This window comes from Pinus tabuliformis, chromosome 2_2, assembly GCF_031772625.1.
Source record: "Pinus tabuliformis cultivar Carrire ecotype Pingquan chromosome 2_2, CPIR1, whole genome shotgun sequence".
NCBI lineage: Eukaryota > Viridiplantae > Streptophyta > Pinopsida > Pinales > Pinaceae > Pinus > Pinus tabuliformis.
The window spans coordinates 249,496,891-249,510,836 of NC_142300.1; the positions used below are offsets into that span (position 1 = coordinate 249,496,891).

At 42.4% G+C, this 13,946-nt stretch overlaps 1 protein-coding gene across 5 annotated transcripts in view; it reads right to left on the reverse strand.

The window, feature by feature from the left end:
* LOC149192225 (histone acetyltransferase GCN5-like) overlaps positions 1 to 13,109 on the reverse strand; it is a 427,304-nt gene extending 414,195 nt beyond the window's left edge. For 2 of the 5 annotated variants that reach the window (XM_089404509.1, XM_089404510.1), the window contains exon 1: positions 12,157 to 13,109. In XM_089404509.1, the coding sequence (XP_089260635.1) occupies positions 12,157 to 12,972 (816 nt within the window). In that variant the 5' untranslated portion in view covers positions 12,973 to 13,109. The remainder of the gene's footprint in view (positions 1 to 12,156) is intronic. The other 3 variants (XM_089404508.1, XM_089404506.1, XM_089404507.1) reach the window with 3 other exon arrangements.
* Positions 13,110 to 13,946: the final 837 nt, after the last annotated feature.

The window sequence follows — 13,946 nt, forward strand, 5'->3', positions numbered from 1 at the left end:
TGGTTCTCCCTCTAGACCTCTCTTTCCACCAAACCCAAATGAGTGGAGATAGATCACAAGAGATGTGTGTCACAAATGACTTGAGATCTTCTCTATCTATAATGCAACGTTGAGGTTGAGTTGGGGTTATTTGCTTGCTGGCCGACCTTGACAAATTGTCAATAACACAAATAAATTCATATCTCCACAAATACATGTCGGAATCGGATGATCTTTAGATTAATCCTACACCTCTCAGAGAGAGGAATCCAAGAAAAATAACAGTTGTCATAAATAAGATGACCCACATAGAGTTTGGCACTAGTTGCCAATTTTAACACTCCCTCTCAACAAGGGAGAACTCCATCTGCTAATCCATCTATCGGTTTGTACTATCTTTGCCATCAATCCAGTGCCCTGCATTGCTCTGCTGAACTATGAAAAATAAGAAGTGATCGACAATGTATCATACCATTCTCTACTGAGCCGAAGTCAGTCCCATATAAAGAGAGTGTCTCATACCACTGTTACTGATCCGAAATCAATTCCAAATAAAGAGAGTGTCTCATACCACTCTTACTAATCTGAAATCAGTTCCAAGTAAAGAGAGTGTCTCATACCACTCTTACTGACCCGAAGTCAGAACCATTGATCCCAAATCAATATAGGTCATCCTAGCATAGGGAGTACGGTAGTACACGATGCGTTCATCGGTAGTACTATGGTCCCTATCCTCATTTCCCTGCTCATTGGCCAGATGAGAGGTACCTCCCATGAGTCCCAAATTGCATGGGTAGGATGTCTCAGTAGGAGAAGGATGAACCTCTCATCCTGCTTACATGTCGCCATGGGATGTCCCAGGGGAATGCTGAACCACTCACCCTGTACACAACAAATCACTAGGGCAAGGCTGGACCACTCACCCTATGATTGTGTCTCAGCAGGAGAAGGATGAACCACTCATCCTGCCTAAATAGCAAACCACTAGGGGAAGGCTGAACCACTCGCCCTATGGTTGCTCATCGCTCCAAGAAGTACCCCAATCCCCCTAGAGCTCCCAGATCTCAAAGTCCATCTCATACAGGACGCTTAGGAGAGGGTCTCTCCACAACTCCTAGTCGTTCTCAGAAAGTCAAGAATTTGACCTTTCCCAAGAACTTCGTCAGAATATCGGCGACCAACTCATCAGTCCTAATGTGATGGAGCCTTATTGCTCCTAGTTGTACCATATCTCGGATAAAGTGGTACCTGATGTCCATGAGTTGGGAACAATCATGAAATACGAGATTCTCTAATAATCGGATCCCACTCTGGTTGTCACAGAGGATCACGGTGGTATCCAGCACATGTCCAAACAGCTCATTGAAGAGCTTCCCCAACCGACAGCTTCACACGAGGCCATACTTGCAGCTATGTATTTGGCCTTAGCGGTGCTCAAAGCAACCAACTTCTGCTTCCTGCTCATCCAGGATACTGAAGCAGAACCCAAAGAGAAATAGCACCTAGAAGTGCTCTTGTGATCCATCACACTGCCTACCCAATCAGAATAGCCATGCAGTCCCTCATCTTTGGCAGTATATCTCAGTCCATGAGTGATTGTGCCCCGAAGATATCTCAGAAGATTCTTGGCACCAATCCAATGTGTGTGATGAGGCTCAACCATATATTGGCTCAATGTGTTAACTGCAAAACATATATCCGGACGGGAGTTCACCAAGAACATCAATGCTCCTATGAGTTGACAATACTCAGAAGCATTACCCAATTCAGGTCCGGCAGCACTACCGCATAACTTCTTAAAGTTAAGCTCCATCGAGGTAGTCACAGGCTTGCAATTCACCATTCCAAATTTGGAATCCAACTCCCTCTTACGTTTGTAAATGAGAGGGTCTACACCTGTCAGAGAGAGGTCGTCCTCATAAAGTACCAGTATGAGAGGTCTATCATCCACAACCTTAAAGCAAAGGTTTGGATCGGCTTCACTCCTAGTGAATCTCAGCTTCATCAGATAGTTGTCAATCCTCTCAAACCAAGCCCGGGGTGCTTGCTTCAACCCATAGAGAGCTTTCTTCAACCTACATGAATGAGATTCCCGATCATGAATCTCAAACCCCTCCAGTTGTTCCATATCTATGGTCTTGCTATTACTTGAGGGGAATGATCCCCTTGTAAGTTTTCCTTTGGTACATCCTGGATATATACCTTCATGCTCTTCTTTGAATTCAGGCATCCCTCTCACCATCTGTCTCACATCGGGTGGGCCTTATAATGAAGATGGTCAAACCTCCGGTGTCATAGTTCAGATTGTAGAGATGTGTCGCAAGACATGGCCCCCAATGGACTTCCTATAACTTGATACAACGTGCCAGCCCTGAACCCAAGAGTAAAAGCATCCTTAAAATTTATTTTCCAAACTTGTACCTTTCCATCGATGAATGCCACCTTGTAACCTTTGTCTTCCATTGCCGAAATGGACACCAAGTTCTTCTTAAGATCAGGTACATAAAGAACTTCTTGTAAATGAATTGAGTTTCCTTCTCTATCAAATTAGAGAGCGCTTCCTTGTATCCAGTGAAGTGCCTTGAAGCACCACTATCAATAAGCCAATTTCACAAAGTGTCCGAAGGAGAGGTACTGGAGAGGGTCGATATAAGATAATACTCCTTTTGCTTATCAGAAACAACATTTGATTCTTCATACCTAGAGTTCCTTGCTTTCTTGGAGGGTCGACCATTTCCTTGATGTCCTGCATTCCTTTTTCCTTTGCCACTATACCTGTCATTCCTTCGATCATTGTTGTTGAAGTTGCCTCTGGAATGATTGTGATCATCATCATGTGATATGTCCCTTCTATTTGGACACTCCCTTGCATAGTGGCCAAATTTATTGCAAGCAAAGCATATGCCTTTCCTTCCTCTCTTAGATCCAAGCTTTCCATGGAAATGACCCTTAGTCCCTGCATTGTTTATCCTTTTGGCATGAGCGGAGAATGCAGTAGGGTTGCCTTTAGTAAAAGGCATTTCTTGCTCCATCATCCTGGTTTCTTCTTGAATGCATCTCGACATCAATTCTTCAAACCCAGGAATTTGATCATTATTGAGAATAGTAGTTCTAGATATATACCACTCAGGTGGGATTCCTCCAAGGGTAGAGTGATAGTAAGTTCCATGTCAAGAATGACTTCTCCAACCGATAAAAGATCATTCTTGATCTGAGTGATCCTTAAGAAGTAGGATTGAATATCCTCATCCTTGCCCTTCTTAACATCCTTCAGCTTATTTTTTGAGAAATAAAATTTGATTTGCATCACTAAACTTGAACATGCTTACCAATATGTCATAGATCTCCTTGGAGGTGTTCAAATCAGAGATGTAGGCCACCAGACGCTTGTCAATGGAATCTCTGATAATGTTCTTCGCTTTGACTTCACCCTTAGTGTACTTGTTCTTTGTAGCAGCTGGTGCATTTGATGGAGGTTCGGGGATTTTACCCTTCACATAGTCCAACACTTCTTGTTCTTCCAATGTCAGATCAAGAAACATCTTCCATTTGTGATAGTTTGACTTTTCACGAAGCTTGTCTTCAGCCGAGAAGTGGGATGAGGAACCCATTGAGCCTTTTGTCCTTTCAAACTATCTTCGGTGATTGCTCTTCCACTCTTGCTTGGCCTTTGTCTTCAACTTGGCTCTGATACCATGTTAAATTTTGGTATGTTCTATGCTTAAGAGCAATTTACTTCAATTTTCTGGTTAGCCCAATATCAATGTCCAATTTAGCAATCACATTAGCATGATAGTAAAATGCACATAGAAAATAAACATAAATAGTAGAAGACAAGCCAAGACAAGCGGACACAAGAAGTGGCACTAGCCAGGGACAAACCCCAATGTGGGGAAACCCTTGATCAAATCTTCTTTAGTCTTCAATAGTTCAACAAAGAGAGATAATACAAATAGACTAATCTGAGATTTTATGACAGCATTAGTAAAGCCTTGACCAGAGAGGTCAATGCTGGTCAAACATGACTAAATCTTTCATCTAAGTGGGATCAATAGGATGCTCATTAAACTAAACCAAACATAGTCAAATCTTGACCCAATATATCTCCTAGAACGTTGTTGTCTTCTAGTTGCACTAATTGTCACTGCTTCATGAGTTAGGGCATCAACCTTCAGTCCTCATCCTTCACACAATCAACAATACAGGCCTTCAAAGGTTGTGGTGCTCCATCCACCACTGCCACACTTTCAAGTCAGACTTGTGCAACCCTTAGAACAATCTATGTTGTTGGTTATGACCTGCGGCCTAGCCCGGCAGCAAGTTAGGCCAACACATAGCACCCAACAACCTCCAATTGGCAATGCTGACATCCCTAAAATCTTGACCCTTGAACAGCAACACAACTTCCTACAATCTTGACCCTTGAACAGCAACACAACTTCCAGTCTTATCCTAAGAGATCACCGTAAACAAACCTGTTTTGACCTTCTCTTTGAGGCTACACCAGACCTTGGTTCATTCACTAGATCAGCCTTATTAAACGTTGTCAATTCCCACGCTGTCTAGGCTCCTTCTTGCTGCGGATTAAAGGTCTTTATTTGTTGTGGCTAGGTCTCTATAAACTGCAACTAGGGCTCTCTTGTGACTGCAGATTAGAGCCTTCCTTTTGACTGCAGCTAGGGCTCTCTTATGACAGCGGCTAAGGCTTCTTTGTGACTGCAGAATTAGGGCCTCTTTGGACAGCGGATTAGGGCCTCTTTGGACAGCGAATTAGGGCCTTCATTAAGTGCGTATTAAGGGCTCCTTTGATCTGCGGCTAGGGCACCTTGGGACTACGGATAGGAGCCTTTCTTCATTGTGCTTGATCTCGTTTAGGACAGCAGCTAGGCTTCCTCCTTGACTGCATATGGATGTCTCCCTTGACTACGTATAGATGTCTCCTTTTAACTGCGGCCAAACCTTCTCACAGGACTGCTTTTAGGGCTCTTTATGACTATGGCTAGGGCATGGCCTCTTCTCCAAAATTGCGGCTAGATCTCCTTCCTTTAGGACTGCAACTAGGGTTCTCCCTCTATACCTCTCTTTCCACCAAACCCAAATGAGTGGAGAGAGATCACAAGAGATGTGTGTCACGACTTGAGATCTTCTCTATTTATAATGCAACGTTGAGGTTAAGCTGGGGTTATTTGCTTGCTAGCCGACCTTGACAAATTGTCAATAACACAAATAAATTCATATCTCCATAAATACATGTCGGAATCGAATGATCTTTAAATCAATCATACACCTCTCGGAGACAGGAATCCAAGAAAAATAACAGTTTCCATAAGTAAGATGGCCCGCATGGAGTTTGGCCTTAGTTGCCAATTTTAACACTCCCTCTCAACTAGGGAGAACTCCATCTGCTAATCCATCTACTAGTCTGTATTGTCTCTGCCATCAATGCAATGCCCTGCACTGCTCTGCTGAACTATGAAGAAGAAGTGATCGAGAATGTATCATACCATTCTCGACTGACCCAAAGTCAGTCCCATATAAAGAGAGTGTCTCATACCACTCTTACTGATCCGAAATCAATTCCAAATAAAAGGAGTATCTCATACCACTTTTACTGATCTGAAATCAGTTCCAAATAAAGAGAGTGTCTCATACCACTCTTACTGACCCGAAGTCAGCTCCATTGATCCCTAATCAATATAGGTCATCCTAGCATAGGGAGTACGGTAGTACACAATGCGTCCATCAGTGGTACTATTGTCCCTATCCTCATTTCCCTGCTCATTTGCCAGATGACAGGTACTTCCCATGAGTCCCAGACTGCATGGGTAAGATGTCTCAACAGGACAAGGATGAACCACTCATCCTGCCTACATGTCGCCATGGGGTATCCCAAGGGAAGGTTGAACCACTCACCCTGTACACAACAAATCACTAGGGGAAGGCTGGACCACTCACCCTATGATTGTGTCTCAGCAGAGAAGGATGAACCACTCATCCTGCCTACATAGCAAACCACTAGGGGAAGGCTAAACCATTCACCCTATGGTTGTCCATCGCTCCAAGAAGTACCCCAAGCCCCCCGGAGCTCCTAGAGCTCAAAGTCTATCTCATAGAGGACCCTTAGGAGAGGGTCTCTCCACGACTCCTAGTCGTTATTGGAAAGTCAAGAATTTGACCTTTCCCAAGGACTTCGTCAGAATATCGGAGACCAACTCATCAGTCCCAATGTGATAGAGCCTTATTGCTCCTCATTGTACCATATCCCGGATAGAGTGGTACCTGATGTCTATGAGCTAGGAGCAATCATGAAATACGAGATTCTTTGATAATCGGATCCCACTCTGGTTGTCACAGAGGATCAAGGTGGTATCCAGCACATGTCCAAACAGCTCACAGAAGAGCTTCCCCAACCAGACAACTTCACACGAGGCCATACTCACAGCGATGTTCCGGCCTCAGCGGTGCTCAAAGCAACCAACTTCTGCTTCCTACTCATACAGGATATCGAAGCAAACTCCAAAGAGAAAAAGCACCTAGAAGTGCTCTTGCGATCCATCACACTGCCTGCCCAGTCAGAGTAACCATGTAGTCCCTCATCTTCGGCAGTGTATCTTAGTCCATGAGTGATTGTGCCTCGAAGATATCTCAGAAGGTTCTTGGCACCAATCCAATGTGTGTGATGAGGCTTAACCATATATTGGCTCAACGTGTTAACTGCAAAACATATATCTGGACGGGAGTTCACTAAGAACATCAGTGCCCCTATGAGTCGACGATACTCAGAAGCATTACCCAATTCAGGTCCAGAAACACTACCGCATAACTTCTTAAAGTTAAGCTCCATCGAGGTAGTCATAGGCTTGCAATTCACCATTCCGAATTTGGAACCCAACTCCCTCTTACGTTTGTAAATGAGAGGGTTTGCACCTGTCAGAGAGAGGTCGTCCTCATAAAGTACTAGTATGAGAGGTCTATCATCCACAACCTTAAAGCAAAGGTTTGGATCGACTTCACTCCTAGTGAATATCAGCTTCATCAAATAGTTGTCAATCCTCTCAAACCAAGCCCGGGGTGCTTGCTTCAACCCATAGAGAGCTTTCTTCAACCTGCATGAATGAGATTCCCGATCATGAATCTCAAACCCCTCAGGTTGTTCCACATCTATGGTCTTGCTATTACTTGAGGGGAATGATCCCCTTGTAAGTTTTCCTTTGGTACATCCCAAATATATACCTTCATGCTCTTCTTTGAATTCAGGCATCCCTCTCACCATCTGTCTCACATCGGGTGGGGCCTTATAATGAAGATGGGCAAACCTCCGGTGTCATAGTTCAAATTGTAGAGATGTGTCGCAAGACATGGCCCCCAATGGACTTCCTATAACTTGACACAACGTGCCAACCCTAAACCCAAGAGTAAAATCATCCTTAAATTTTCTTTTCCAAACCTGTACCTTTCCATCGATGAATGCCACCTTGTAACCTTTGTCTTCCATTGTTGAAATGGACACCAGGTTCTTCTTGAGATAAGGTACATAAATAACTTCTTGTAAATGAATCGAGTTACTCTGATCCAATTAAAGAGTAACATTCCCTACACCTTTTACAAGATAGGTGGCATCGTCTTCAAGAATAATCTTCAAGTTTGTTTCCTTCTCTATCAGATCAGAGAGCGCTTCCTTGTATCCGGTGAAGTGCCTTGAAGCACCACTATCAATAAGCCAATTTCCCAAAGTGTCCGGAGGAGAGGTAGTGGAGAGGGTCTATATAAGATAATACTCCTTTTGCTTATCAAAAACAACATTTGATTCTTCATACTTGGAGTTCCTTGCTTTCTTGGAGGGTCGACCATTTCCTTGATGTCCTACATTCCTTTTTCCTTTGCCATTGTACCTGTCATTCCTTCGATCATTGTTGTTGAAGTTGCCCCTGGAATGATTGTGATCATCATCATGTGATGTGTCCCTTCTATTTGGACACTCCCTTGCATAGTGGCCAAACTTATTGCAAGCAAAGCATCTGCCTTTCCTTCCTCCCTTAGATCCAGGCTTTCCATGGAAATGACCCTTACTCCCTGCATTGTTTCTACTTTTGGCATGAGCAGAGAATGCAGTAGGGTTGCCTTTAGTAAAAGGCATTTCTTGCTCCATCATCCTGATTAGAGCTTTCCTTTTGACTGTCGCTAGGGCTCTCTAAACTGCAGCTAGGGATCTCTTGTGACAGCGGCTAAGGCTTCTTTGTGACTGTGGAGTTAGGGCCACTTTGGACAGCGGATTAGGGTCTCTTTGGACAACGGATTAGGGCCTTCCTTAACTGTGCATTAAGGGCTCCTTTGATATGCGGCTAGGGCACCTTTGGACTGCGGATAAGAGCCTTTCTTCACTACGGCTTGATCTCCTTTACGACAGTGGCTAGGCTTCCTCCTTGACTGTGTATGGATGTCTCCCTTGACTGCATATAGATGTCCCCTTTTAACTACGGCCATACCTCCTCACAAGACTACTTTTAGGGCTCTTTATGACTATGGCTAGGGCATGGCCTCTTCTCCAGAATTGTGGCTAGATCTCCTTCCTTTAGGACTATGGCTAGGGTTCTCCCTCTAGATCTCTCTTTCCACCAAACCCAAACGAGTGGAGAGAGATCACAAGAGATGTGTGTCACAAATGACTTGACATCTTCTCTATGTATAATGCAACGTTGAGGTTGAGCTGGGGTTATTTGCTTGTTGGCCAACTTGACAAATTGTCAATAACACAAATAAATTCATATCTCCATAAATACATGTCAAAATCGGATGATCTTTAGATCAATCCTACACCTCTCGTAGAGAGGAATCCAAGAAAAATAACAACTGCCATAAATAAGATGACCCACATGGAGTTTGGCCCTAGTTGCCAATTTTAACAATCTGGGATTTAGACTCAAGCCTATAAAGTATAAGATCGTTGATTGGGTTTGGCTTGTGGCAAAAATCGAAAGGCGTCTAAATATCTAGCATCACAGATGGCTTTCCAGGGCAGGACGACTCACTCTCATCAAATCTGTATTGGAAGCTACTCTGGTGTATTGGATGTCTTTGGCTTGGATTCCAAGGGGCATACTGCACAGAATACAACAGTTGTGTTGCAGATTCTTATGGAAAGGAAAACAAGAAGGCCATACATATGCTTGGGTTAGATGGGATAACATTGCACTTCCAAAGAAATGGGGCGGATGGGGCATGAAAAATTTAGACGCCTTTGCAAAAGCTTTAGCAGCCAAAATGGGATGGAATGTTCTCACTTCCAAGAATCTATGGTATCAGGTGGTCACACAAAAGTACATCTCCCCACTCCATACTCTTGATTGGATCAGGGAACCAAATTGGATAAGAACAAATATATTCACGATTTCTAAGATGGATTAACCTAGAGGTTTGGCAATGGCAACCTGGTTCGTATTGGCTTGGATCCCTCGTCTGGATGTGGGAACGCTTTTCAGCTCCCATAGGAATTCCTACACTTCCTCTCGAATGCAGGTATTACTAGACTTGCTCATATAGTTGATCAGGACAATTCTACTATCTTCTATCAAGCCTGGAAATCTGCAGACCATCTGGGTATACCTCCCAATTGGCTCTATGTTTGGCAAACCTATATTGGTGCTCTTACTGAATCACATGTCCGGATCACCGAGGGAGAGGATGAGCTCATTTGGGCACACTCGCAGCATGGTACTTATTCCCCAAAGGAAGGATACCCACTCATCTACTCTGATTACAAACCCCTTGTTTCTGATTGGTGGTGGCATGCACTCTAGAAATTGAAGGCGCCTCCCAGAGCTAAACTATTTATGTGGTGTATACTCCGCAACAAAGCACCCACAAGGGACAATTTACAAAAGCGATCATATCATGGACCAACCTGGTGTATACTCTGCAAACAGGCATCCAAATCTATTGATCATTTATTTCTTTCATGCCCTATTACTATAGCATTTTGGCACGATGTACTTACAAATCTACACCTTCACTATAGATGGCAAGGAGCCAATATATTGGAAGCATGGCAATCGTGGTGGTCTGCAGCACACTCTCCTAGGATTAGGAACCTCCCTCTCCTGATTTGCTGGTGTATTTGGCTACAGAGAAATAAACTTCTTTTCTGGTATTACCCCACGCTGGCCACATGCTACAACACATCTCATCTCCATTTATCGCAGTATTCTGGAGGAAGACCGCCCTCACACAGCTCGCAATATAACTGCTGAGATTATCGGCAGGCATATTCCATGACATATTTTGACGGTTCAGCACAGCTACATGGCTGTGGTGGGGGTGTATTACTACATATCACTAAAAATCATTCCTATAAGATACAGATGGGACTGGGGAATGGAACAAATAATTTTGCTGAACTCATTACACTCCATCAATTACTATATTTTGCACTTGAGAAGGGTTGTCGTTGCATACAGATTTTTGGCGATTCCAAACTTAGCATAAATTGATTTAACCAACAATCTGCATGTCACGTGCACACACTCTGGAACATTTCGGATGAGACTATGCTTCTGAAATCTCAATTTGATTATATCTCTTGTCATCATATATACAGGGAACGCAACCAGGTTTCTGATGGATTATCCAAGGAAGCCACGCACCAGCCATGGGGGCTCTGGATGATCCTGGAGCAGACAGAGCAGGAATTCTACAGATATTATCATCGGCCATATGAAGACCAGCGGCAGAATGGGGCCGACAGACCCTGATTATATGTTTTTTTTTCATGACTTATGACTGTGAACATAATTTTCTCTGTTATTTATGTACATAATTATATTTGAGAGACACATTACTGATAGTATCACTCAGACAGTGGCATTGCCACCCTTATAGCATATGCTTACAAGCATCTACAGCATGTAATTTTCAACTCATTAAAGAAAATTACGATTTTTCCTTCCGGAAAAAAAGTATCAAGGGAACACTAGGTAACTTTGTATAAGAGCAAAGCCAATCCCTGTTTTGTGCTTGTAGTAGGACTGTAGGACTGATTATGGACTATGTAACTGTTAGTTTGAAATATTTTGGAACTCTGTTGCGATGTAAAATCTGCTGCAGCTCTTGCTGTAGGTTTTTGTCAATATAATTTACCCAGTTACTGTATTTTTTTTAAGTACAGTCCGTTGCTGAGATGGAGGGTCGCAGATTTTGCTTCATTAACTAAAAGGTTTGATAAGCAGATGGAGGGTTGACTTCTCTGCTTTATTAGCTAAGGGATAATAAGGAGATGGAGGCGTGACCTGGACTGCAGCCATCCGAAGCTAGTACAACACGCCAGCCAGCAGCATCTTCAAAGCTTTATCAAGGTCATGTAACATCATGGCTAAGGGATCATAAGGAGATGGAGGCGTGACCTGGACTGCAGCCATCCGTAGCTAGTACAACACGCCAGCCAGCAGCATCTTCACAGCTTTATCAAGGTCATGTAACATCATCCATGTTGGTTTCAGCTTAAATAACATGCATAAAGGAGCAACTGCACCCACTCAAGTATGACTGAGCCTTGAGTCATCACTGTGGCCTGATTATTTAGTGTAGGTAGCGTATATACACCAAAGAGGTAAGAGCAGAAGCACAAATTCCAAGGGGAAAAGCCTTCAAGAATTTAGGCATATTACTCAAGAAGGCAAAAAGTGTCACCTATTTTTCTTTTTTATTTCCTTTTTAGTGTAACACGCTACAAGGGACTCGACAACATAGTGCGGACTTCATTTGACCTCCTCGGTGCCAGGTCTGAGGGGCAGCATTTGCCAAGGACTTGCACCCATCCTCTTTAAACTAGTATTCTTCGGAACTTGGGGGATGACTTAATACTCCATCGACCTCACCAGTAAACCAATTCGCCTTTGGTTAAAAAGTCGCCTGGTTTTAGAGATGATGAAGATAATGAAAAAATTGCCTACCCGGGCACAATGTACCTCTAACGATATCAATGTGAAACATAGACAATACGAAATTTGGCAATCATACCCGAAAATTACATCTATGGATGAATATTAAACAGAAGCCAATGCTTCATTACCAATGAGCACAAAAGTTTTAAAAAGTCATGAAATTTTGCACGTGTTTCAAGCAATTTGGGTGGCTTTTAATAGAGTTCTTAATAAAACCCCCAGTTATAAGAATTTGACTCACCTCTCTCTTGAGGGATTCTTCTCTAGCACAATAGGCTCCGCTGGTCTGGATGTGATCGGTAGAAGTAGGCTTATTAGCCTCCTCTTTCACAGCACTCAGTAAAACAGCGGAACCAGAAGGTGCAACTTGGGCATTGTTAGCGGAGACATTGTTGTTGTTGTTACCGCCAACCTTTTCTTCCTTGACTGTGTCGAGAATGGGCTCAGTTTTAACAGTGGGTGCAATTGCAACTCCAGCAGCATCAGCCTTGGGTTTTAAATTGCGGGAATTAGGAGCGCCATTGTCCAGGCGAGCAGCGGTGAAGGTACGCATGGAATCGTGGCCATCGTCCGAGTCGTCATCGGCGTCAGGGTCATGATCTTGATCCTCTTCGTCTCCTTCTACTTCATCGTCATCTTCTTCATCGTCATCATCGTCATCTTCGTCGTCGAAATCCTCTCTGCCGTCGGTGTTGCCTGCGCTCATGCTGTCCAGCTGCGACTGGTTGCCCCCGGTGAGGTTGTCATCGTCGTCGTTGGAGGTGAGGGCACCGTCTCGACTCTCAGAGAGCGAGGAGGGGTGCGAATTGTGCATGGGCATGGGCATCGACATCGACATGGGATGCAAGTGGGAGTATATGTGGGAAGGGGGCACTGCGAACATTCCCATGGAATTAGAAGCGACCCCTGCGTGCTCAACTTCATTGCGTTTGCGCTTTTGGCCCGAACTCGTCACTGATGCCGAGGCGGAGTGCGAGGGTGAGGGCGAAGGGTTTGGAGACTGAGAGCTCCTGGAGAAGCCTTGCCCAAATCCCAGAGCTCCCGAGTGGCCCTCCATCTTTGGGTGCTGATTAAATTTCAATTTCACTTCTGATTAAATTTCAATCGCAGTTCGTAGGGAAAAAGAAGCGGAGCCAGAGAGATTGGAAACAGGGACCTTTGCTCGGCATATTCATCTATATATTTGGTGACTTGGCAACATGGAAAACGTGGGAAAGTGCAGGGCTTCTAGCTATTTTCATTTGTTTCATTTTGTAGTGGTAAATTTATCATTATTTATTTGTTTACTTGTGTCGTGGTAAATTTATCATTACTTTGATACCGAGAAAATTAATTACTTTGATGGTTTTTTTTTTTTTGGGGTTTAATGAGAATTTGGTGATAATTTGTGGTAAATTTATCATTATTTATTTGTTTACTTGTGTCGTGGTAAATTTATCATTATTTTGATACTTAGAAAATTTATCATTATTTTGATGGTTTTTTTTAAAGAATAAGCGTAAATTACATGTAGACAGACATTTGTCATGTTAAAGCAAAGTCTCCAACGGCTAAATTGACTAACGACTCATTTTGACCTTAGGACCCAGGTCAAATTATTATTTATTAATTTAATATTATTATTATTTTTATTATTATTTTTCTTATTATTATTTATGGAAATAAGTTAAATAAAAATACATAAATAAATAAAATAATTTTAATGGTTGGTTTAAAAAAGAAATTTATTTATTTATTTAAATTAATTTATATATATATATATATATATAAATTAAAATTATAATATTAGGTTATTAAGATAAAAGTTAGAATTAATAAATAAAATAATTTCAATAGTTAGTTTAAAAAGATAATTTATTTATTTATTTAAATTATTTAATAATTATTATTAATAGTATACATATACATAAATAATTGAATATTGATTAGATAATGTTTATTAATAGATATTTGACCATTAGGTTTAAAGGATAAAATTAGCTATACTATTAGTAAAAAATCTTGGGCTTTATCAACCCTATAGGTAATAAT